The sequence below is a fragment of the Amyelois transitella genome, chromosome 18, assembly GCF_032362555.1.
Source record: "Amyelois transitella isolate CPQ chromosome 18, ilAmyTran1.1, whole genome shotgun sequence".
NCBI lineage: Eukaryota > Metazoa > Arthropoda > Insecta > Lepidoptera > Pyralidae > Amyelois > Amyelois transitella.
In genome coordinates this window covers 10,153,874-10,181,138 of record NC_083521.1, presented here as the reverse complement: position 1 = coordinate 10,181,138, position 27,265 = coordinate 10,153,874, and the positions used below count along the sequence as shown (strand labels likewise).

General features: G+C 37.4%; 1 protein-coding gene across 2 annotated transcripts; it reads right to left on the bottom strand.

Annotated features, from left to right (window-relative positions):
- Positions 1-65: 65 nt before the first annotated feature.
- LOC106136669 (uncharacterized) lies at positions 66-27,265 on the bottom strand. Of its 2 annotated transcripts, none has more exons than XM_013337291.2 (5): positions 27,085-27,265; positions 10,386-10,501; positions 9,599-9,785; positions 3,109-3,342; positions 66-2,422 (listed from the first exon to the last, which is right to left on the bottom strand). In XM_013337291.2, the coding sequence occupies exons 2-5, from the start codon at positions 10,467-10,469 to the stop codon at positions 2,331-2,333; spliced, it is 597 nt and encodes a 198-aa protein (XP_013192745.1). In that variant the 5' UTR covers positions 10,470-10,501; positions 27,085-27,265; the 3' UTR covers positions 66-2,330. The 2 variants fall into 2 exon arrangements, with proteins under 2 accessions (XP_013192745.1, XP_013192746.1); XM_013337292.2 differs by having other exon boundaries at positions 3,109-3,336.

Sequence of the window (27,265 nt, the reverse complement as noted above, 5' to 3'; positions counted from 1 at the left end):
ATGCTCATAAATTTTGTGAACAAAACCAAAAAAAGGAAGAAAAAATATAAGGAAAAATGCATGAGTGTGTCGTGGTAACTTTCTTTTATTCATGTTTAAAATAGGTAACTACATATATCTGATCCAAATATAATTCGTAATTTAGTGCCATATTCTGCGTAGATCTACTTTTATTTATTTTATAACATAGACATCGAAATAATAGACACGTAACCTTAAATAATACTTAAAAATATAAAATTTTCAGTTATCGTAACTAGTTTCATTTGATGAAAGCAAACGCCTTTGGCGTGACGGGTGCAACAAAACGATTTTTCTACGTAAAGCATTCTTCGTGTACGCTATCTTAATTAAATAAATAACAAATAAAGCCAACGATTAAATAAATTTAGAAATAATTTCGAAATAACGATCCAATTCACATGGTTATAAAAAAAACTGTGTCTACACCGCTGTTTTGTTTGTACGTTTGTTAAATATTAAATGTTTATATCTTTTGTACTTGTGATATGTACTGATGAAAAAATGGGGGACTATTACTTTCAAAAACTTTTTTTTAAATAACAAAATATTTAACTAGGCCACAGTATGACCGAGGTTCTGTCTTTCCTTTTGGTAAACAGATGTGATGATTGATTTATGTTTAAACTTATATTACTTATAATACAACATTATTTTTTTAAAATTTAAACATAGCTTTGGTTTTTACTTATCTGATTTAAAAACATGAATATTATAACAGATTTCCGAATAAGACTTTGCTAGATCAAGACTTATATCCAAAACTAGGTTAAGGCTTTCACAACAAAAACATTTCTTAATTCTTCGCTTAATAAATAAATTTGTGGTTGCTGCCTATAATAGGTGGGTCTTAAATTTTGCGAAATAAATAACAAGTTAAAAAAAGCCAAAAAATCCTGAAAAATTCAACTTCCATCACGTATGTGTTATGTCTATACATATACATATTTAGCAAAATAAATATTGTGATTTCATCATTCATCGTTTTTTTTTTAATTTACAACTGCTTGTCGGATTTTAAATCCGTAACTACGAGTAATATCTACAATTATATATCTACAAAGTGTGTTTCAAGCCACATGTGGAACAATGGACAGTGACCTTAATAAAATGTAAAAAGAAAATGAAATACTAATAAGCACATTTACACACACATCTTAAATCACTATGAAACGTGTTAGGTACGGTCAAACGATCGCTGTCCATCTTGCCGTAGCCAAAGTAAATATGAAATGAAATGAATATAATAAAATATTCTCTTGTTTGTGACTTGAGATATTAATATTTTGGTCCTTTATGCAACGTATAGAAATTTAGGGTAAATTTGAGGCCGAGATCTTAATTTTTTTCTTAAATCAAGCGCAGCTGTAGTTCGCTTGTCTGTGTCACTGGAGGTCCCGGGTTCGGATCCCGGCCAGGGCATGATGAGAAAAGTACTTTTCTGATTGGCCTTGGTCTTGGATGTTTATCTACATCAGTATTTATAATAAAATATAGTAACGTTGAGTTAGTATCTCGTAACACAAGACTCGAACTTACTTCGAGGCTAACTCAATCTGTGTAATTTGTCCCGTATATATTTATATTATATTATATTTATAATATGCCACAATCCAGATGATAAACAAGGCTATTTCCAGAAATTAATCAGATCTTGTTTATACATCATGAGATTACCTTGATAATGGCAACATTCATTCGACTTTTAGTAGGAAGAAAAAGAAATTAAGCTTGTTCTATCGTGACAGATTGTAGATTCGCTCAGACTCCCTACGTCAAATTTCAGGATTATGATCACTACTACATAGCGTAAGCATTGCGTACTTCAACAATGTACCTATACTTGAGAACAGTTCTATAAAAACCGCGCAGTCTCTAACTGTGGGCCTCCTAAATAGGCTCAGCGGTCACCCAGCGAGCTATTGGGAACTATATCGCTTCTTGGAAAGTTATTCTGAAATATTCCAACAGCTATCAGGAAAGCATCTACCCACTGAGCTTAAAATACATGGTTCTGTCATCTATTCACTAACGTTGATGAGGCATATCTGTTAAGAGGGGAAGCTCTCGTTCTATCACTCTAGTTAACCTCAAAGCTAGAAGGAAAGAAAAGATAAGTCATTGTCATTCAACGTTCGTGAATAATTCCCCTGTTCTATAAACACATTCTGAAGTTTTCTTTAATCTTAACCACAGAACTTGATATAATCCAGCCTTCTGTGTAAGCATTTTAAAATTGGATAAAATCCAGGGTTCTCTTCTATCAGCTAAACATGCGCAGGCGCCAGCGCCCGGGCCGGGGCCGCGTGTCACAGGTAGGCCACGAACAGCAGCATGGATAGCAGGAGAAGCGACGCTCCTGATACCCCCAGTCGAGTTGACTTCGACAGAATGCTCTTCCCTGAAATGGACAAAAAATCATTGATTAAATTAACAGTGAACAAAAAATACAGAGGCCTTAAGAAGTCCTAACGAAATTCGTCGATTTTTCTCCAAACCAAGATCATATTGATTTTAATTAAATAAATAAACTCTCAGGCATTTTGAGCATAGGTTTAATATGTAAATTGAATTGAATGATTCTAACTAAAAAGCAACAAAAGGGATTTTGGTGGGACCTGGCGGTCGCAGCGGCAATGGTCGGCCATGCAGCTGTTGTTTCTAACGGCAATGGAATAAGGATAAGGAACAGCGTGATAAAGGAATGTTGTGATGTGAAAGAAGATGTAGTTACAGGAATAGAAAAGGGTATGTTAAGATGGTTCGGTCATGTGGAGAGGATGATGAAAGCAGGTTGACTAAGCAGATATACAAGGAGAGTGTGGAGGGAAAGGTCGGAGTGAGAAGATCTAGACGAACGTATCTTGATCAAATTAAAGACGTCCTGGTAAAGGGGCAGGTCAAAAGTACCCGAAACCGCCAAGCTTGCATGAAGAGAGTTATTAATGTGGATGAAGCGAAGGAAGTATGCAGAGATCGTGGCAAAGAGGTAGTCTCTGCCTATATCTCCGGGAAAGAGGCGTGATTTTATGTATGTATGTATGGAATTGAGAAGTTAGGTACATCAACCAGTCAGTATGTACTCACATCGTTCAGCAAGTTTCCTAGCGCAGCAGCAGTCTCTCAGCCGTTCATACTGAGCACAGTCATGAGCCAGGGGCTTGCATCTGTGAGGACCCATGTAGCAGGTGTGGGGCAGCCACGGGAAGGGTTCTGGTAGCACCTGGCGGTCGCAGCAGCAGTGGTCGGCCAGCACCCGGGTCTCGCAGTACTCCAGCTCGCGGCGGCTGCAGGTGCCACAGCCAAGTTGGGTCACTGGAACTGGAGGTAGAATATCAGGTCGTTTGTAAACACTTGAAGTAATGACGGATAACTGGTATGGATCAACCAGTATTAGTCACAGCAAACTGAAATGTAGAGACAAATGATGTTTTATAGGTAAATTCTCCAAAATTCCCACTGAAGCAAGAAAAGTACCAGGTAATCGTGAGTTGAGTTTTGGTAGATATAAAATTTTACATGATATTATTGAAAGTTTTGTCTAAGAATAAAAGACACCAGAAGCATAGGTATTATTTATTTATTCAATACATCTTACAAGCTAACAGATATAACAATTACCAAAAACAGGTATATCAGATTGGAGCTGGTTGAAGATGTGCCTCAAAATGTATTTAAATGTACAGTAATGTAACGTTATATACTTGTAATGTATGTATATGTAAGCAGATCCGCATGCGTGTGATGCGCACATGCGTGGCCGCAGCTGCAGGTAACGGAATATGAAGTGCAGCGCCGTATCGCGTTACCGTACTTGCGTTAGAAAAATATTATTCTGCTAAGGTTTTCCAATGGATACATTATAAACGGCCTTTGTGACGCAGCGGTAGTGCTCCTGTCAGTTACGCAGTAGGGCGAGCGGGTTCGCGTCCCGGCCAGGGCATGATGAGAAACAATTATTTTGATTGGCCTGGACCTTGGATGTTTATCTACAAAAGTATTCATTATAAATATAATTATTTACATTATTAAACCGTTGAGTTAGTATCTCGTAACACAAGTTTCGTACATACTTCGAGGCTAACTGAATTTGTGTAATTATGTCCCGTAGATGGGATATATAAAGTACAATAAATAATACAGAACTATAATGATTATAACAAAAAGAGAATCGATAAAGACGCTTATTTTCCTACCTTCCGTTTTCCACAAAAAAGCATAAGCCCAGAATTGTACAAAAAGTACTTTATTGGGTAAAACTACGATCAGTTTTTTTATACCGATTGTGACAATCGTGTCGTGACCAATCGAAGGCCAGAGCCGTCGGATGACAAAGACTTGGACTCTGCGGTACACGGCCAATTATATAACCGACTACTGGCGACAATCATTGACTTTGAAAAAAGGCCAATAAAATGAAAATACGTTACCACTTGCAATATGACTCAAAACCGGAACTTTCCCCTATAAGTTAAACTGATAATAAATGAATTGACTGACATCGAACTAACGGAAATTGATATCAAGTTAAGATAAGATAAAGTTGTAGCGGGAGCGATGATTCGGGCTCGACCGCCACCAAAGGGAAGATCTACCGCCAGGCTGGTGTGATGCCTAGGGAACCGCGGCTCCGACGATGTTGTGTCAGAGGTTGTATATATGCTCTAAACGTGATATCTTTGCTTGCGCGATTTAGACTATTTGCTGTTTTTTACTGATAGGCGTAGAGATGTCGCCACAAAGTTTACAATAAAAACGTGCATTTGCCTTCGTGCTCCGAAATTTCACTTAACTTTTAAAATCTATATTAGAGTAAGATCCCAGAGCCGTAAGACACAACTTATTTTCTAAAGAATGGATCTTTCGATTCTCAGTAGTCTTTCATGTACTTGTAATACCTGCATGTTTGTGAGACTTGCCCGGTGACACCTGCGCAGGTACCAGGCGAGAAAGGTAACTAAAAATCACAGTTACTTAACTTAAATTTTTATGACTGATTTTTATATATATTTTATAGACTATTACTCTGAAGTCATATCAGAGAAGTCAGACGCTTTCCATGCGCCAGAACTTTTGTCAGACGCATTAAAGCTCTATCAAAAAAAAATTAACTTAATTTATTTTTAAATGTCTGACTTTTATATATGTTATTCAGATAACTATTACAAAGTTGTATTAAATCAGTCAGACAGTTTGTAATGACCAAACACCCCTTAAACACAAGAATTACTCAGCCTCGAGTATGAGCGCGATAGCACAATGCGCATGCGCGTCAGAGTAAAATATCTAATATTTGAAAATAGTTTTTTCTAATAGTTTTTTTTGATAGAGCTTTAAAGCGTCTGACAAAAGTTCTGGCGCATGGAAAGCGTCTGACTTCTCTGATATGACTTCAGAGTAATAGTCTATAAAATATATATAAAAATCAGTCATAAAAATTTAAGTTAAGTAACTGTGATTTTTAGTTACCTTTCTCGCCTGGTACCTGCGCAGGTGTCACCGGGCAAGTCTCACAAACATGCAGGTATTAAAAGTACATGAAAGACTACTGAGAATCGAAAGATCCATTCTTTAGAAAATAAGTTGTGTCTTACGGCTCTGGGATCTTGGACTATATCGTCATTATCGTAATTTAATGCCGTATGCGATAATTAAAAGAATGCATACGTTAATTTTGTCAAAAATTACTTATTCGTGACTTGTTTGAATACTAATTTCCTTCGATAGTTTATGAGTCTATCAGACAGTGAATAAGACCTTCACATGGAATACCCATCATCGAACTGTTACTAGTATGGAGTGAGTCAAAATTCGCTTAATGTTTACCTGATTCTAGTGGATGAGTCGGGTCATCAGTCAGACATGAAACGAATGTTATCTTACCACGGCAGAATCATGCACCTCTTAATGAAGAGTTGTAGATAAAGCAATTAAAACAATATACACAGCTGCATTACTCAAATGACCTCGATAATTTTTTGACAATACCTCGATCCCTCCCACGGGCCTTGAACAAGGGGCAGAGGGCCGCCCCCTGACCTCCGAAACGTAAATACATGTTCTAGTGGGTAATTTGTGGAGCTCGTTAAAATTACAATTTACTTGATATAGTGGTTGGTCATCTGCGTAACACTGGTTTAGATAGACTAAGGTAATTAATAATAGACATGTTGTAGATATTATTGAAAGATTTGGGTAAGATCAACATATAGGTGGTAAGCGGAATCCATCCTTTATAAGTAGCCAAAGAAATTAAAAGTTTAATCTAAATAAAAAAGAAAGAGTTCTACTTTTTATTTAAGTGAATTAGGTCCGTAAAAATAAATTTTTGATTTAATCTAAAAAGGTAAGTTTGTACATAATACGAACGAAAGTTACAGATCGTTTTAAAAATTATTATTATGTTTCTTTTTGCGCGTACGTCTCGTAAATTTTGGCTGAATTTTCTGTGTTCCATAATTTCAATAGACATACATGAATGGTGAAACAGCACCTCATCCGTAGGCAGCTATGGCATTGGTCACATTTATCAAAGACCTCTAATACCCCTCATTTTCTCTGCCATTACCACCATGATGGCCACAGACCCGCCCCCTAACCTCCGAACCTTTATCTGGTAAACATATACATACATATAGTCGTTTTTATCCCTCGCGGGGTAAACAGAGCCAAACAAATACTTTTACTTTTGTTGTTTTATTAGATATAGCCTTTTGTTCTCTCTTACATGTAGCCTTATTATTAAACAGATTAGTTTTTATATTCATAGCAGAAACAAAAATTCGTTATTGAAAAAAAATCCCTGAAATAATAGAAATTAATGAAGTAGAAACCCTTAATGTCAATACAATTCACACGAAGCTTCAAACAGCTTACTTGAAAGCAAATATTCGATTTAATATTCCACTCTACCAAGCCTTTTTATGAACTCAGTTATAAAGAAAACTTTGCAAAAGAATTATCCAAAAAGTGTGGATAAAAATGAAATCTTATTACTTGATAAAACTTAACGGCTACCACACCAAATTTTGCAGGAAAGTGACTCACAGTGCGTCAACAGGAATGACGTCATATCATACTGTGAAGGTTGTAATATGGGGTAACCTGGCATTGACACCGAGGGGAGAGTTTATGGCTGTTCTGATTTAATCAGGTGACCAAGGTACATTCGGTGGTACCTATTTTCTAATTTGGGTCATTCTTTCGTAGGCTTGCCTATAAGCCTAACTTAAACTATTCCACTTCCAAAAAAAATGAAGAAAGTAACAAACGCTTTCTCATTTTTTACTGTGTTAATGGTCGCTACTGAGTTTTTAGCTGTTACAATAAAATCCGGAGTCCTCATTATGAATGCATTTTATAATTCTTAAGATCTCCATCTACTTAATATGCCATCAGAATTAATTGGTATTGATTGAGATCCAAAAGTTTTAAGATGCGGTTATCATGAATCTTTTTTTTTGTTTGAGATTATGAGAGGAAGAGACCAATGAGCAAAATGGAAAGCAATCCATTAGAACAAATTTAAGTGTATGAATTTTTCACAGAGAAGTTTCAGACAACAGCAAACTCATTACAAAAAATGCGACACGCGAAACAAATCTCAATATAGAATTTTCATCCTACGCAGACTAACTAGAGACTGTAACAGCCAATCAAGATGGCAATTAAAAGAATAATGCTATAAATGTAGCTGAAGTGTCGTATAATGATAGAGCTGCATCAAAAATGCATCCGCCGTCCCCTGGCGTAATGATACAGTGTCGTACTCCTCACACAATGGATTAATTAGGCGATATTAATAACACCTTAGCTGTCACACGAGCCCAAGGCTGCGGAATTGAAACCTGAGCATTGTTGGACAATTTTAAGATGTATATTTAAGCCTTGGTAGTGGTTGCTTTTCCCCACTTTTCATCAGATCTCATCGGTCGTGTGATAGGATTCTTAAAAAGTTATTTTAAATTATATTATTTAACGCCATATACAGACATACATACATATAATCACGTGTATATACATTGCTGGTAGACAGAGCCAACAGTCTTGATAAGACTGATAGGCCACGCTCAGCCAATTCAGAAAAAGAATGATCCATAACATAATATATGTTATGGATCATTCTTTTTCTGAAAAACGACCATTTTTCCGTGTTTCAATGTCATAGACTGTTTTTTTACCAAACCTTCGTCCATATTCAACTTAGTTTGAATTCACAGAATTAACGTTAAAATCACCCGATCACTCATGTCAAGCAACAATATAGTTATTATATCCAAAGCAGGGCAGATGCTGCTAGAAACCTCCTGTTATGAAGCCGGCCTCAATTAGAATTCCACGGCACCGTGATTGGAACAATTAAAGGGACATTAATTAGCGAGACGAAAGTCACGGCTATAACCAGACGCTTACTCATTGCTGCTGTGTTGTCACAGCGCTCTATTGGCTGATTGGGCTGCTGCTTCGCCAAAACTAGCAACTGTTGATTAAGAAGATATTACAGATGATTTGTATCAAATAGCGAATTATTTTGTAGGAAATTAATCAAAAGTCGTTAAGGCTTTCGATCCAACTAATCGGAAATTGGTCTTTTCTAATTTAAACTCATCTAATCTGACGTTAGTTTCGGTTGCTTTCTCCTTCCCGTCTCCAGAGAGAAACAAACATTTTTACTCGAGTACGCGTAGTACTTCAAAATTCTTACTAATTTGTAAATTAAGGTAATTTGTGCTTTTGAACCATTTTCCGCAGGGTAGATCCCGGCACCAATTTAAAAAAAATAATACAACTTCACTCTTTCCCATGGATGTCGTAAAATGCGACTATGGGATAGGTGTGGCGATGGGCTAGCAACCTATTAGTCTTTCAAGACTGTTGGTTCTGCCTACCCCGCAAGGGATATAGACGTGATTATATGAATGAATGAATTCTTCCTCACGCACATTTCATGGTGGCTCCGTTGTTGGTTGAGCCTCTTAATTTGATAATTGTCCCATAGAATATGTCGGGCCTCGTCCCAATTTGAGGAGCGAGCTAATTAGTCGCGCCGGCGCAGCAATTGTCAAGACAAATACTACTTTAACGAGACTTAGTACTTACTAGCTCAATTTACCAGTTACGAATAATACGTTCGTTCTCAAATGAAACTATTATCGTGATCCTTTTTATACCGTGAATTTTATTGACCTGATTTAATTGCAGTAGCTACACGTCTATTGAACAAATTCAATTATGTGGTATGATATTTCAAAGTAACTCTACGCGATTAATATTATGACAGAATGAAAGATCTTCAATCGTTAGAACCATTTTTAAATCGTTTACTGTTGTTATGTTATTGAATTGTCCCTGATCCAAATTTTTTATAATTATTACGAGTGACTTTTCGGTTTATGTTTTAAACTTACTCAACACGTACGAATAGACGAAAGTACGAATATATGAAGGTAAAGTACCTACCTTTATCAAATCAAGTGCGTTCTGGTTACATATAAGGTCTTTTCCGATAATTGAGAAATGAAATTGATAGATCGTGGCGAGATGCTTGAACATTATGTCTAAGTCATGATCAACCTACCATCTTCAACCCTCAGTGCCCTGGCGGCCCTCCTCGCGTCCAGGGTAGACACGTCATGCTCCACGAAGTATTCCTCATATCTCACTTCTATGAGGGCTTCATCGGTGTTCCACTGCTCGGAGTCGTTGGCTCGAGTCGCGTTGACGCGGCCCGTACCCACTGGTCTGGACGCTGCTGAGTGCTGAACCTGGAGTATTCGTATCGATTACTCAAAGCACATATTTTAAGAACCAGTTAGACGACGGATCATGAGAAAATTTCAATTACGACATATTTATTTCATTGTGTTCAGCTATTGAATGTAACTTAAATATACTTACGCGTATTCATCTTTTGAGAGAGGCTGGTGTGCTAAGATACACAAGCTCTGCTTAGTTCAGACACCAGTCTCTCACAAAACTTACTCTGTAACCTACTTTTAATCATGTATCTAAGTATTTGTTTAAGTTTGTATGGAGATAATAATATTAATGATTTTTTAAAGCTTTTGAATACCAAGGGCCATTCCCTTAGTATTCAGTAATTCAGTCTGTGTAATTCGCGTCCCTTTAAATAGTGGTCATAAGATGGTCCTGAATTTCTCCCCATGGACTTAGCAATCAGGACAAACGCCAAAAGGTTCAAGATGTTTAGCACCACAGAATCTTCAGCTAATAACAGTCAGCCATCGATACTGATCTTTATCTTCTGCCTTGGCAACTAGTCTTCACCGCTACCAGAACAATGCTAGACGTATGCCCGTGTTCTGCCACTCGAACAAACTCTAGGAAGATGATGTCTAGCGCACCATCACTTCAGGCACCCTGAAGATGACGTCGGCGAAGGCCGCGGGCAGCGCCGCGACCGCCACCGCAGCCAGCCACCACCGCATCCCATCGCACCCCCACGCACCCACCGCTTCAGCTGGAACAAAGGTAACAGGGTATATTAACCATCGATGTGTAGATGTGCCGTGTGGTTCCCGGCACCAATACAAAAAAGAATATGATCACTTCATCTCTTTCCCGTGGATGTCGTAAAAGGCGACTAAGGGATAGGCTTACAAACTTGGGATCCTTTTTTAGGCGATGGGCTAGCAACCTGTCACTATTTGAATCTCAATTCTATCATTAAGCCAAATAGCTGAATGTGGCCATTCAGTCTTTTCAAGACTATTGGCTCTGTCTACCCCGCAAGGGATATAGACGTGACCATATGTATGTATGTATGATGTGTAGATATTACAGAGAAAACACTGAATAGAAGTCGTATCCAACTGGTCAAAGTTTAGCTCTTTAGAATTTAGAATCTTTCTCAGATTTAGATCTCATTTTATGCACCAAAGTGGTTGATGTTACGAATGTTTATATTAGGTCGCTTAATTCAATTCTATCATTAAGCCAAACAGCTGAACGTCAGCTATCAGTCTGTTAAAAACTGCTGGCTCCATTTACTCCGCAAGGGATGAAGACCAGATTAAATGTATTTATGGAAGTCGCTAAATTCTCAAGAAACGTATACAACGGCAAACTATGTCATGCACGTTAATTGGCTCCATAATCAAGGTATTGGCGTTCACCAAACAGTCAAAAGGCCAAAAAGTCAAGCGAAGCCAGTTCGTTAATCTCGTTAACTTGATGTTTAAGTACGAGACTAAGATTTCGATACTCGTGTTCTGAACTAAAAAAAATACTTTACAATTCATTTCACAGTACTTTTTAACACGCATCATTTACCAACTTAAGTATAAATGCTGTCCAAATTGTCCAGAGATTTATGGCTGGAAGAACCGATACCTCTTACAACCGGCATAGCCCACACATTAGTCACCCGGACACCCACTGCACTTGACCAACCGCATGTGACAGCGGTCACGTCTCCGGCAATGGCCGTTTGTGGCATTCCAGCACGAGTGCATCCACTAGTGGCGTTAGTATGCAGCACGCGGCACAGCTCAGCGCGAAATGGTTGTAGGAAGTCGATTGAGAAAGTTGGATTCTTTATGTGGACATAATAAACATATAATCACGTCTATATCCCCTGCGGGGTAGACAGAGCCAACAGTTTTGAAAAGACTGATAGGCCACTTTCAGCTGTTTGGCTTTATGATGGAATTGAGATTCAAATAGTTGCTAACACATCGCCTAAAAGAAGAATCCAAGTTTATAAGCCTATCCCTTAGTCGCCTTTTACGACATCTATGGGAACGAGATGGAGTGGTCTTATTCTTTTTTTTATTGGTGCCGGGAACCACACGGCACATAATATTAAGGGCAAAAAAATATTTAAAATCCATATTATGTTACCGATGTGTGAAGGCGGGATTAATGTGAATGAAGTCAAGGAAGTATGCGGGGAGATGCAGATGTTATGTGAAGGTGTGACTTTTAGATGGGAGTCTTTTCTGTATATCTTCTTATCTCAGTGAAAACGCCTGCATCTTTTCGACTAAACCTATAAGGGTTATTCCATTTATTGTGCTCTATGCGGGTGAACGCTATGTAGCAATAATAATCTAACGATAGGTAGCAATAACGTTGTTTGCATCGCGTTTATGAATTAATTTACCTCTATGAGTAGACTTGAGTCTTGGAGAATTATTTTTGTAAAAACATAACATAAAATCACGCCTCTTTCCCGGAGGGGTAGGCAGAGACTACCTCTTTCCACTTACCACGATCTTTACATACTTCCTTCACTTCATACACATTCATAACTCTCTTCATGCAAGCTCGGCGGTTTCGGGTACTTTTGACCTGACCCTTTACCAGGACGTCCTTAATTTGATCATTTGATATTTTTTTACTTAAGTATTATAAAGTTACCGTTATCACAACCTAATACAAGTCTCAAGTAAAGTAATTCGTTCTAAAAAGAAAAATTGAACTGGTCTAAAAGAAATTTAGATTTTTATAAAGGTCAATTTTCAAGCAGGCATAATTAAATTAGGAAGTATGCAGAGATTGTGGCAATTGGAGAGAGATAGTCTCTGCATACCCCTCTGGGAAAGAAGCATGATTTTATGTATGTATGTATGTCAATTTTCATCACTAATTTCGTTAAAGCATTTAACTGTTCAATACAAAGCCCGTCATAAGCCCTTGTCAAACTTACCGGGTGTAAAGGGCCCGTCTCGAGCATATCAAGTAGTCGTGAACAATTGGGCATTTAGGGCACTGGGTCTTTCAAGGGCCGGCAGCGTGCGAACTGGCGGACGGACTCATTTGCATTATAATGTACTTTGGACATGAAATGATAGTGAATTCAAAGCATACTTTTATAGGCCGTAGTAACATGTATGTGCTTTTTATATAAAATATAAAATCACGCCTCATTCCCGGAGGGGTAGGCAGAGACTACTTGTTTCCATTTACCACGATCCCTGCATTCTTTGTGTTACTTACACAATACAACTATATACATTTCATAATACGAGTATATGTCACAACTTGAATCTCAATACCATAACGTGAGCTTGTCTTTTCAAGACTATTGGCTCTGTTAACTCCGCAAGGGATATAGACAATAATATGTATGTACGTGTTTACTAATATTCCCATCATTTCGAGACATAAATACCATTTTATTTATGGAATTTACTTTTTTCTTTGTCATTGACCTATGAACCAGCTTAAATTATGAATATTAGAGAAATATTTAAATTTAATATATTCCGTGCAAAATTATTAAAAGAAAGAGCCCTGCCAACATAACAAGTGCCAATAGAAATTTCAAAGAATCAATCATTTCAAGGGTAACAGTATTTTACAAAGAAACATAAAACAGAATTTATGAAAGAAATAAAAATATTTTCGGCGATAAAACATCGCGTGTTAGTCATGTACAGTAGACTTCATAGTGACTATACCACATTTATATCGTAAATGTATTGATAGTTGTATAATTTTCTATGTAGCCCACTGTTCTATCGGAAATAGGTCGAACCGATGTCCACTCACACTCGGGAGTTACGACTCGGTTTTATAACGAGTACGATTTACGATTTTGATAACTGCCACTTCTATTTAACTGCTTAATGTTACTACAAGGAGTTGGCGATAGTCCGAGATCTAGTGTACGTTATAGAAAAAAAAATTAAACAGTATCAATTAAAATATTTGTAAAATTATTCAACAAAGAAAATAAATTTGATTTGTTTCACTACTTATGATTACTCTCTCTACTAATATTATATATACTAAACTAACTAAGTCTGTTTGTTACGCGTCCATGTCCAAACCACTGAACTGATTTTGATGAAATTTGGTATAGATATAGAGTTGACTCAGAGGAAAAACATAAGCGCATTGCGATTTTTGAATAGATTGCAAAAACAGAGCAATTAAAAATATCAGGAAACTTTTTCAAAACACCTAAAATTTTACATTGCCATTTGACACGCAGCCTTATAATTTTCATCGTATTGTCAATGCAATGTATTACAAATTAGGTATGTACCTAACTCGATTACTTTTCACGTGCCACTGTTTGGTAAACAAAAGTCTACTTCGTTTCTTTCCATGAATTCTAGTCAATGAATAAGATGTTAAAATTGCGTCATGATGTATGACGCAATTTTAACATCTTATTCATTAGGTGTTTTAATTAACACTTCCTATGTATGTCCTGGATCTGAATTTTTAATAAAATGGTAATTTTTCCATCTAAAAGAAAAACATTTTATAAAAAGGAACGTAATAATCAAGAGTTAACAATTTTCGTGCATATAAAGACGCAAGCTCCCGCACTACGTTGGAACCATGGGATTTGAAAGTACGTCACCCGTGGTGATAGAAGCACTGAAGTTTTAAATCAGTGCGTTTATGAGGTGCTTCATGCAAGGTTAGCATCACAATGGAGAGGCTTCCAATGACGTAATAAATATTGATACTAAAATAAAAATATTTCTATTAATATCTGACCCTGATGATTAAGATTTAGAAGCACTAGCAAGCGTATACGGTTTCGCTAACGCGGGAATTAATAAATCAGTTCCGCGAAAGAAGTATACAGGGGTCGTGGCATGTTGAAAGATGTCGACTCTGCCTACCCCTCCGACGTAGAGGTGCGATTTATGTATGTAGGTACTCTGTGCTTTGGCTTAACTTTCGGATCCCGGGACCTTCGGTGTCAAAGACAAGCCCACTACATCTGGGCCATAGAGTGTATTCCATACTACCTTGTTTTGGTTTCAGGATACCTTTTTTCAAACGCAAAATATACCTACTCATAAAGATGTAGTAAGATTTTTTTTCTGCAGATTAATCAATGTAGAATTCAGCCTACATTCCGCAGTCTTTGTAGAGGCGTCCTTCATCTTCCGAAAACAAACATATCGTCTCTAATAAAGACGTGTGTTGTTTGTTTGTCCGAGCATAACGCACAAATGAATACGAAATATTCCATTTTGCGAAATCAAAGACGCTTGGAACATCTCATACTTTTCAATGTTTATGTGTTTGGCGAAGAACAATAAATAATGGATAATGTGGAAATATTAAAGTGCCGTGTGGTTCCCGGCACCAATTAAAGTGTATGATCAGTTGTCTTGTTATCTCCCTAAAAAATCACCTGCCTAGTAATATTTCCAACTCTCAAACTAATATTATAAATGCGAAAGTAATTCAGTTTATTTTTTTTCCTTTTGAAGCGTTATCTTCTGAACTTATCTTCTTGAAATTTCGCGTATATATAATTAAGAGTCTGGAGAGGGACATATAGTAGATTTTATTCCGGTAAAAACTATAGTTCCTATGAGATTTTTAAAAACCCGTCTTCTTCTGCAGGTAGCGCTTAATTCGTCGCTTCTTGTAGATGGTTCTAAATTCGTTACTTTTTGGTAGTTGGCGCTAAATGATTCGCTTATTGTAGGTGGCACCAAATTTGCTCGAACAAAGTTTGCAGTAAAACCTAGAAGGTTCTTTTATAAGCCAGATAAAAGGCTTCACGTAACAAAAGCTATCGACAGCTGTGACATCACAACACAATGACATAAAGCGCAGTAGATATACGTGATACAACCCTTTTGTTCTGGAGATAAACCGCAACAGACATTGATATGCAGCTTATAGAATAACTATAAAATTGTTTGTTTCTTGCTGACAGTCGTGTTAAAGTTTATTAGATAGAAAGTCTTTTGTTACGGAGAAATGTAGGATAGAAATCGTTACGTATGTTTTTTTATCCTTACGCGAAGTAAATACAGTAATAGTTTTAAGCTGTTTGGATTGCTGCTGTTATTCTGTTTGGAATCAAGAAAAAAAATACACATGAAATTTTATAATACAACTCTTATACTGAATTTCATAACCGGCAGCTTAACAGCGGGCTGAAAATGAACATAATTTTATGGTAAAGTTAACTAGAGTCAAACGGATGATAGTTATCTTTGCGATATGTTGTACAAATACCCTGCCTTTGGTTACGATGACCGAGCTATACAAATAAGGGTATCTACCAGTATCGGAGCTGCCAACAATATTGTATTTTGGCTAGGTTAGAATATATGTATATCTTATGGAGAGGGTTCTTTGAAAAACGGCTTTGACCACTTTGAATACCTATTGCGGTATTAGGAATACGTACAGTCGCCTGCCGACAAACATGACCCTTTCTTCATACAAACCAAAACAATGAAAGGGTCAAGTTTCTCCGCAGACGACTGTACGCGGCGGAGAGAAGAATGTTATGATCGTGGCAGTAGAAAGATGAGGTCTCTGACCATCCCTCCGCGAAAGAGGCGTGATTTTTTTGTACCTTCTAGCTGTGCCCGCAACTTCGTCGTAGCCTAAAGCCTTCCTCGATAAATGGTCTTTTCAACACAAAAATAATTTTTCAATTCGAACTAGTAGTTTCTGAGATTAGCGCGTTCAAACAAACTCTTCTCTTTATAATATTAGTATAGACTAGCTGTGCCCGCGACTCCGTCCGCGTGGAATATTTATTTTGGGCATCATTGAAACCCCCAAGGATGAATAATTTTCCCCGTTTTTTTTCACATTTTCCATTATTTCTTCGCTCCTAATAGTTGCAGCGTGATGTTATATAGCCTTTCTCGATAAATGGTCTATTCAACACAAAAATAATTTTTCAATTCGAACCAGTGGTTCCTGAGATTAGCGCTTTCAAACAAACAAACTCTTCAGCTTTATAATATTAGAGATGAGAGATATTTATTAAGAGTGTAATGTCGAAGAACTGGAATGAGCCCACGGCTGGGTGCCGCCGGTGATAAGCTGTCCAAACATCTTGGTTATCGGGATTTCATAACTTGCGCTTAGTGATAGTGGGTGCCAGTACTCTTTACTACTTTACTTCAACATACATACATACATATGGTCACGTCTATATCCCTTGCGGGGTAGACAGAGCCAACAGGCTTGAAAAGACTGAATGGCCACGTTCAGCTATTTGGCTTAATGATAGAATTGAGATTCAAATAGTGATAGGTTGCTCGCCCATCGCTTAAAAAAAATCCCAAGTTTGTAAGCCTATCCCTTAGTCGCCTTTTACGACATCCATGGGAAAGAGATGGAGTGGTCCTATTCTTTTTTGTATTGGTGCCGGGAACCACACGGTACTGCCGGGAACCACACGGTACTGCCGGGAACCACACGCTACTTTACTTCAAATTGCATTATTGTTGCATTGTTGTACCAACCACATTACTACGAGTTTTGAGATTTGTTAGTCTTTGTGTGACTCATCAAAGCGTAATCTCGACAGGGTCGTCAACTTTTGTTAGCTTTAAGAATCACGCTTTTAAACAACGTGAACCTAAGCAATATAGCTTATCTCCTTCAAGCAACTTCACTGCATTTACATATAATTGAAAAAAGGGTGAATACTTATACTGAACGAGTTTCGTAATTATTTACTTTACTAAGAAACGTTACTTCCCCTGAATTTCATCTTTCTTAACTTTACATACATACAGTCACATCTATAACCCTTGCGAGGTAGACAGACCCAACAGACTTGAAAAAACTGGAAGCTAGCATCGCCTACAAGAAGAATACCAAGTTAATTAGCCTTTCCCTTAGTCGCCTTATACGATAACCATGGCAAGTAATGGAGTGGTCCTATTCTAAAATGCTAGGAACCACACGGCACTCACTTGTTAACTTTATTGGGCGCCATTTTCCCTTTAGCAACGCATGTAAGGAAACCATAACGCTGACTGATAAATATACAATAAATAAATATAAATATATACGGGACAAATTACACAGATTGAGTTAGCCTCGAAGTAAGTTCGAAACTTGTGTTACGAGATACTAACTCAACAATACTATATTTTATAATAAATACTTATATAGATAAACATCCAAGACCCAGGCCAATCAGAGAAAGTTCATTTCTCATCATACCCTGGCCGGGATTCGAACCCGGGACCTCCGGTGACACAGACAAGCGCACTACCGCTGCGCCACAGAGGCCGACAAAATGTGACCTCAGAATGTTGCTAAAATAAATAACGGCTTGGTTTTTTTTGACGATTTCTCTCAAATAGGTACTAATATTGTCATGTCATTAAGTGACCATGTCCTTCATGCTTTATTGAATCGTGTCTTGACGATTTGAGGTTTCAGGCGAACAAACACTGAATTAGTCTTCCCTTTTACTAAAAAACTTAAATATAAAGGCTCACAAAATTGACATAGGAACTCCGCGATGGGTTAGCACCAGATCGAGCTAAATTCTCGTGGATAAATATTGGCTTTGTAAGGATGTAAGAGTGACACATACATACATATAATCACGTTCAAATCCGCGGGGTAGACAGGGCCAGGTAACAGTCTTGAAAAGACTGATAAGCCACGTTCAGCTGTTTTGCTTTATGATAGAATTGAGATTAAATCAGACGTGATTATATTAACGTATATATTTTGTATCTTAAAATATTTATTAAACTTATAACCATTGTCTTAGAAAAGTAAAGCAGTCGTCAGCGGCTATGCTGTCCTCTGTGTGTGGTGAGGCGTGGCCGGAGTCACTGTCTCTGTGCTGGTGGATTTGCTATAAATGAAAATAACTGTTTGCCATTGCCATTCTGGCCTTCGACCAACTAAGTACCACCGTTTTCTATAGTTTAGACGTTATATTTAACACAATTGTACACACAAGGTGTAGGTAGAGGCTCAAACGATTTTCAGGGAGAGATAGGCAGAGACTACATCTTACCACGATCCTTGTATACTTCTTTTGCTTCATCCACATTCATTAATCTTTTCATGCAAGCTCATCGGTTTTTATCATTCATGACGTTGTAAATATTTCGAATAAAACAGTTCTTTCTTTTTTAGTTACAAAGACTCTTATAACGATTATATTAACGTCGTCACAAAAATTAGGGGAATTAGAAATAATAAGGTCTCAATTCAGTAAGTGTATGAATGCGGGCGTCGCCAATTTGTGAATTTAACTGATAACCAGCCGGTTTAGTGTCAATTAAAACCTTAAGATAAAATATTGATGAAACAGACACTTTGTTACATTGTACAAACAAAGACTCTTTTTAAAACCTACAGCAAATTTTGTATTCTTTTATTCTAAACTAGCTGTGCCCGCAATTCGTCCGCGTGGAATAGTTATGTACATTCCCTGTGTGGTCTACGGGTGCTCTGAAATAGGATTTCCCAAAATTCCCGCGAGAAGTGGGCGAAGCTGTGGGCGTACTGGATCTAATATAAAAATTTCAATTAATTCATTCCATGCTGTAGTACATTCAACCTCATATCACGGCACCCTGAATGGAACTCTAAGATGCGGTAATAGAGGCGTATTCGCAGCGAATTTGGGTATGTTGATGTGCAGTTGACTGTACCAGTGTATTCGTAACACTGTTTCGTGAGAAAGCCAGCCAATCAGTGCTTGTTGCCTCACTACTGATAGTTTTTCCTCCATTGTGAGCTAATGAGAGCCCGTAATTATCTTATTGTCACGCTTATAATGTAACACCGCCTATGAAAAAAGGAATAGATTTCATTAAAATACTACGAATCATTATTACCAAATTATTAGTTCCGTGTGGTTTCCACTGTAATAGGACTACTCCGTCTCTTTCCCATGGACGTTGTAAAGGCGACAAAGGGATAGGCTTATTAACTTAGGATTCTTTTTTTAGACCACGGATTTGCAATATATCACTATATGAATCTCAATTCTATCTTTAAGCCGAACAGCTGAACGTTGCCTATCCGCCTGTGACTGTTGGCTCTGTCTACCCTACAAGGGATATAGATATACATAATAAATACACAAATGTCTATAAGGTTTACAGCATAAAGAGTCGTTTAATATCTCTTGCTTATAATAGATTGACAATGTGGTTTTGTTTCCTTATTAGTTATCCTACTCGTAGTGATGAGTCCGAATGAATCAGCAATAAACTAAAATTATGTAAGCGAAAACATTGTCAATAAATATGAATTAATCTTGTTATTGGTATGAGTTGCGGTTATTTTAAGTACCAGCTGTTAACCGTCTGACAACAAATCTTTTCATTAAAAATTCAAGATGAAACGTAGACTATCATAGAAGTAGAGCATAAAAACAAATATTTATTTTTATTGTTAATTGTAACGTGAACTTCAAAAGTATCTGGCCACATCAGCACATGCACCATAGAGTAATCGCAGTTCGAACAAAACTTTGAAGGTGTAAATTACCTTCTAATTAAGATAAAAGTACATCCTACATGTATATAGTCACGCCTCTATCACTTGCGGGGTAGATAGAGCCAACAGTCTTGAAAAGACTGTTAGGCCACGTTCAGCTGTTTGAGATTCAAATAGTAACAGGTTGCTGGCCCAAAGCCTACGAGAAAATTCTCAAGTTTAGCCTTTTCCTTAGTCGTCTTTAACGACACCCATGGGAATATATGGAATGGTTCTATTCTAGGTTTTCTATTCTAAATGCAGGGAACCATGTACAGTACACTGCACTGAAATCTGTCCTTTAATTATTCGATCGGCGACCAATGTACAACAATTTTGACTCTAGACTGCAAAATGAATGTTAATTACATTTGGGGGAACCAACCATAGGAGTAGGCAGAAATAGTCCACTAAAGCAGTGATTGAGACAAGTGGCTGAAGGTCCACTCCCACACTCATCACCTCCTCAGGTAATTCCACACTTGACCAGAAAAATCTTGATGATTTTACTCGTCCACGTAAAGAGGATTTCCTCATTTCGACAGGCACTTTTCTCATTAAAGCATTTTGGGAAAATTGGTTCGTGGCTTAGTTTGATGTCCCTAATTTTTATATGGAAATTTAATTAATTAAGTAAGCGTCTCCTAATATAATAAATATATCTGATAATGAACTAATTCTAGCCAGTTATGCCAAGTTCAGCGTCGAATCTATACTAATATTATAAAGCTGAAGAGTTTGTTTGTTTGATTGAACGCACTAATGTCAGGAACTTCTGGTTTAAATTGAAAAATTATTTTTGTTTTGAATAGACCATTTATCGAGGAAGGCTTTAGGCTTTATAACATCATGCTGCAACTATGAGGAGCGAAGTAATAATGGAAAATGTGAAAAAAAAAAACGGGAAAAAATTTTATCCTTGAGGGCTTCAATGAAATTAACTAGGTATTCCACGCGGATAAAGTAGCGGGCGGCGTCTAGTCGTCAATAAATGCACCGTCTACCATCACGACACGAATCATTGAATTTGTTCAACCAATTCCATTGTGTGGAAATTCGTGACGTCATCATCACCACAGACTTGTAAGTGAGTACGTGTCTCCGCTGACACCTCATAGTTTTTTCTTCGCCTTTTTTGGCTACCTTCAAGAATTGACAGATTTTTTGTAAAAAGTTATGTAAAGGCAAGCGAAAATATTAGGTAACCTCGTGTAAGAAATCGTGTTTTAGAATTTCTCACAATTTCAGTGTCACAGTATTCGACTTGTAGTGAATCGTGACTGATTTGCACCTTTAGGTCAAATTATACACCAATAAATATTTATACGAGTATGGACTTGAATATCCGTTGCTTACAGTTGTTTATCTACTGTAGCAAACTGTATCATTATAAAAAATTAAAAAGAAATCAAAGTGGCATACAAACAGGCCATCTTTTTAAAATATCTCTATCAATATGACTATTTTCTTGTGTCGTACTTTTTAAATCGCGTTTTGTAATCTAGTTTTATTTTTACATTATTTACTTCAAAATAATACAACTGTGTAGATAAAATGCCGTGTGGTTCCCGGCACTAATAAAAAAAAAGAATAGGACCACTCTATTTCTTTCCCATGGATGTCGTAAAAGGCGACTAAGGGATAGGCTTATAAACTTGCGATTCTTTTTTAGGCGATGGGCTAGCAACCTGTCACTATTTGAATCTCAATTCTATCATCAAATCAAACAGCTGAACGAGGCTTTCAGTCTTTACAAGACTGTTGGCTCTGTCTACCCCGCAAGGGCTATAGACGTGACTATATGTATGTATGTGTGTAGATAAAAATAATACGACACAAATGTATGTTTGTTGTGAATAAAGAAATTGAATTGAATTGAATTGAAAATAATTGCAATGGGCCGTCTCGTCATTTTTGAACAAAAACGCTCCTAAACCATTCATTTTAGAGATACTCAAATAATATCAATTTGTTCTGAAATGGATCATGAAAAGCTGGCGACTGCTGGCGGCGGCCTTCTGCATAATGCATGCACTTTGTTGCACTTCCGCCGGGAAAGTGCAACGTTAGATCATCTGGTGAGGTGCGCCGTGAACGCGCTCATTGTTATTTTGTTAATTATAGCCATTTGAATCAAATACGTAGGTGTATTCCATTGGATTTTCCGAATGACTTTGAACAGTATAATATGAGTATGTATAATATATATACACATGATTTTGACCACCTTATGGTAAACATTACCAATAGTCGTAATCGTAAAGAGTGAGTGTTTACGAGTATAAATATATATATACATATATATACTTATGTGAATATGTACTTATGTGGGCTTTTGGAGTTGTTGAGCTGTCACGCACGCTCAAGAAGTATTGAAAAAAATAATTCTTAATGTTTCGTCTTTATTCGCAATACAGTGAACATAGCCTTCTTTGCCTTTTGAAATAAACCTACGTCTTTATACCTATCGGGGAAGACAGAGCCAACAATCTTGCAAAGCTCGAAAGTCCACGTTTCGCTGCATGCTTAATATTGGAATTAAGATACAAATAGTTACTGAATATACAGTTTTAAAAAATAATATAGTTTAAAACGTCGCAAGTTGATAAGTAATAATATGGTATCACCGTGAATGTGGACCCGTTTGTGTATTGAATGAGTCCGAGACAGCTGCCGGACGTACGGCAAAGAATGTATGAATCGCCCAAATCCTACTAATATAAATGCGAATGTTTGTGAGTATGTCAGGATGTCAGTATGGATGTTTGTAGCTCTTTCACGCAAAAACTACTGAATAGATTACGATGAAATTTGGTATGTAGGTAGCTGAAGACCCAGAATAATATATAGGCTATTTTTTATCCCGGAGTCCCCGCGGGAATGATTCCACACGGACGAAGTCGCGGGCGGCCTCAAGTATTAAATTAAAATATATGTTATGCATAATTTTGCAGGCATGGTAGGTACGACATGTTATGTTAATCAAAAGAAAATCTCTCTTATTTCACGTAAGCTTATGTTGTCCTGATTGCATCCTGCGCCGCAACATGAAGTAATAAATCTGAATTTACAACAATACCTACAATTAGGTAAGGTCATTTAAAACCGACTTCAACTTATAAGGATAGAGTCAAAAATTGTTACGTGGTTCTTTTTAGCGCGCCACACAGATCCTTGGCGAAGGGACACCTGCCCAGGACCCTTCGTTTGAGACAGGGGTGAAAGGGTCAATGAACTCTCATGGTCATAATAATGTAAAGCACTCAATTACTTGCATTTTTACTGGTCTTACTTCCGCGATCTTTCAATTCAACGATGGGAAGTTAAGTAAGATAATACTTATGGCGACATCTCTACTTCACAATAGTTAATCATGCGACTCTATCAGCCAATGACAGCGAAGAGTCTAAATCGCGCAAGCAACGATTTCACGGATTGGAGCATAAATACAACCTCTGACTCAACATCGTCGGAGCCGCGGTTCCCCAGCCATCACACCAGCCTGGCGAAAGATCTTCCCCTTATGGCGGTCGAGGTCGAGGGTAAACAGTGAGAAATTAGGACATCCCGGCAACAAAATGTGCAAACTATATCTGATCTAATGCACATTCGACCAACAGATAATATTGTAACCATGGTCGAAGTTGGATTAGATACTCCTGTTAACTAGGTTACAGAGGTTAAACAGAAGTTTTTCCATGTATCGCCTGATTAACTCATGACTGGATCGTGGACTCCTTTACTTTTCCTCGTGGAACAGGCACCCATTACGCTACAAGTATAATCTTAACTCTGCTGTAATCTATGGGGAAGATATGAGACCCAAAATTCTAAACTTACAATGCAACCGTGAAAATGCTACGATGAGAAAGAGGAGTGTTATGAATGAGTCAGAATCCTTGCTCAATAACTGGATGGTCACGGTCTACCGACCACCTGACCCTCGTTTGGCACACCTTCTCCACTCAATCGTGGAATTGTAAATAAATACGTGCGTAGGTACGGACCGGACAGGCACACCTATGACTGATTTAGATAGCTCATAGCAACCTGACAGATCGCATGCAGACTAGCTCAAACTAGAAACGTTTTTATAATCTAGGATACCTTAATAGAAATTAGAATGAACCAATTCAGTTCATGGGGTGTTATAGACGTTGTTATAGACAACTGAACGTGTCCATTCAGTCTTTCAAGACAGCTGGTTCTAGTCTAGTCTAGCCCCAAGGGATATAGACGTGATATGTATATATAATATTCATATTAAATCGCACCCAGTTTGTATTTTCGCTAAATAAAGTTATTAGGAAAACCGTATTTTAGTTGTTTAGTGTGATAAGTTGGTCTCGGCGTCTCACACCACGTTGGCCGTGTGGCTAGGATCTTTTTTTTAATAATAGGCACTCTATTAGATAATTCTAACAATCTAATTCTATTCTATTCTATATTTATAGCACTGCATTCACACCGTTATAGTGGCAATCCAATAAAAAACTCTGCGACCAGAAATTGGTTACTTTCGATAAGAAAGTACAATCTAGATCAGGTAGCGGTAATCATTATTGGATTTCAGTTTTTGGACTCCAACAAAATTGAAGCATTACTGTTTTAAATAAAAATCTATTTACTGCGGATACATAGGTAGGAAAGATGTTACAGTCAGTTCGTGTCACTGTGACCTGTCTTCAAAAGACATACAATTTTTCTATACACATTTCAAAGGCGTGGTGGTGGTGGTGGAGTTGTGGTATTTGCATTACTTCTTCACCAGTGGAAATCAGAATTCCAACTAATACAAAACTGCCAAACTTGAGTTCTTTTTTTTCAATATTTTCTTCATACATATAATCACGTCTTTATCTCTTTCGGAGTAGACAGAGTTCAACTTTTTGGCTTGATGATAAAATTGAGATTTATATAAAGACAGGTTGCTAGCCCATCGCCTAAAAAAAAGAACCCCAAGTCGCCTTTTACATCATCCATAGGAAAGAGATGGAGTAGTCCTGTTCGTTTTTCTATTGCTGCCAGGATCCACACGGCAGAGGAGCCTTCCGTTCCATGAAAAGTATTATTCCTTTGAGTTTTTCGATTAAAGTGAAGGAAGTATGCAGAGATCGTGGCAAGTGGAAAGAGGTAGTCTCTGCCTACCCCTCCGGGAAAGAGGCGTGATTTTATGTATGTATGTTTGTATGTATTCTCGATTAACGACTACAGCGGGCAATAACGTAAAGGTTAGAACCAAAAAACTAATCGACCGTCTAGCCTAGTTCACGTGCGGCTGTTGCTTGACCGAGTAAGCGCGATCACTACTGATTGCCGACACGAAAGCCTGACTTCGTGATTTTTTCCATTTATTCTGTTCTAGCTGTGCCCGCGACTTCGTCCGCGTGGAATAGTTATATCGGGCATCATTGAAGCCTTCAATCAAGAATGAATAATTTTCCCCGTTATTTTTTTTTCAAATTTACCATTATTTCTTCGCTCCTAAAAGTTGCAGCGTGATGTTATATAACCTAAAGCCTTCCTCGATAAGTGGTTTATTCAACGCAAAAAGAATTTTTCAATTCGAACCAGTAGTTCCTGAGATTAGGGCGTTCAAACAAACTCTTCAGCTTTATAATATTAGTATAGATTAGACAAAGAGGCATGCGATCTTACTGAAGATGTTGCCACTCTAAAGGTGCTGCGCATTGTGCAAGTAGTTTTAGTCTTACTATTACAGCTATCTTCTTGTCGACGAGTTGAAATAATACCTATAGGTACTTGGTTTTACCTGCAGTTTCGCGCGCGCAAATTTAGCGCCACCTACCAAATACCTACTAGGTTTTTCGACAATCCCACTGGAACTAGGTAATTACCGGGATGAAAATACCCTTTGTCCTTCTCCAGACTCTTAATTATACATACTATATACGTAAAAAGACGGAGGAGTCGGAAAATGAATCTTGGGCCCTGAAGCATTACAATGGAAACTGTGGTTTGTGAGGAGGCATGTGGTTCCCGGCTCCAATATAAAAAAGAATAGGACCACTCCATCTCTTTACGTAAAGACGTAAAAGGTGACTAAGGGATATGCTTATAAACTTGGGATTCTTTAAGGCGATGGCTAGCAACCTGTCACTATTTGAATCTCAATTCTATCATTAAGCCAAAGAGCTGAAAGTGGCCTATTAGTCTTTCAAGACCGCCGGCTCTGTCTATCCCGCAAGGGAAATAGATGTGATTATATGTACCTATATGAATGAATGAATGAATTTTTCTATATTAAGAGGTATTTGTGAAACCGGACGAGCATTTTATATGGCTAGGTTGCCTGGCTAGACAACATAGGCGTGATGCGAATACCAACAGCCTAATACATGATACTTAGCCTCCGTTTACCATTAATTACATTTGTTAGGTGTGCCGATCAAAGGAATCGAAATAATTTATATGTGGATGCCGCATTATCTTTAAAAACCTAAAAACTTTGCTATTTTCTGAAAAATATTAACAAAATAAATCGTGCATAGAACCAAAACTGTAAAAAATAATAAATTTTAATTCATGTATGATACAACAACCTATGATACAGAAAATTTAACCAACTCTAAAAAATATGTTTTATTGTATCAATGTCTACCTATTGAAATACTTATAAGGAAAGTGTTAAAGCTTTGATCAAAAATTAAATTATACGATCATAAAATAAGTATTGAGTGAAACATACATATGTAGAAGTAAATAAAAATAGTTTCGTTTTTTATTTAAACTCTTTGAACCCGAAAAAACTGCATTAAAACGACCGATTAACTAATCAATGAAATCAACAATACCTAAGACATCGAGACATTTAACTCTTTCACTTACATTGCTCGGTTCCTTTGGTGAAATCTGGATCGCAATCCTTCACACTGATCACTAGATAACTATTTTTACCGAGTTTCTTTTAAAATTTTAGCGAAGCCGCGTGTCTAACGGCGTCAGATCGGAGAATGTAAACAATAGGACGGCGGAGCGACATCGCGCATGCGTCGCGAGGCACGGCCGT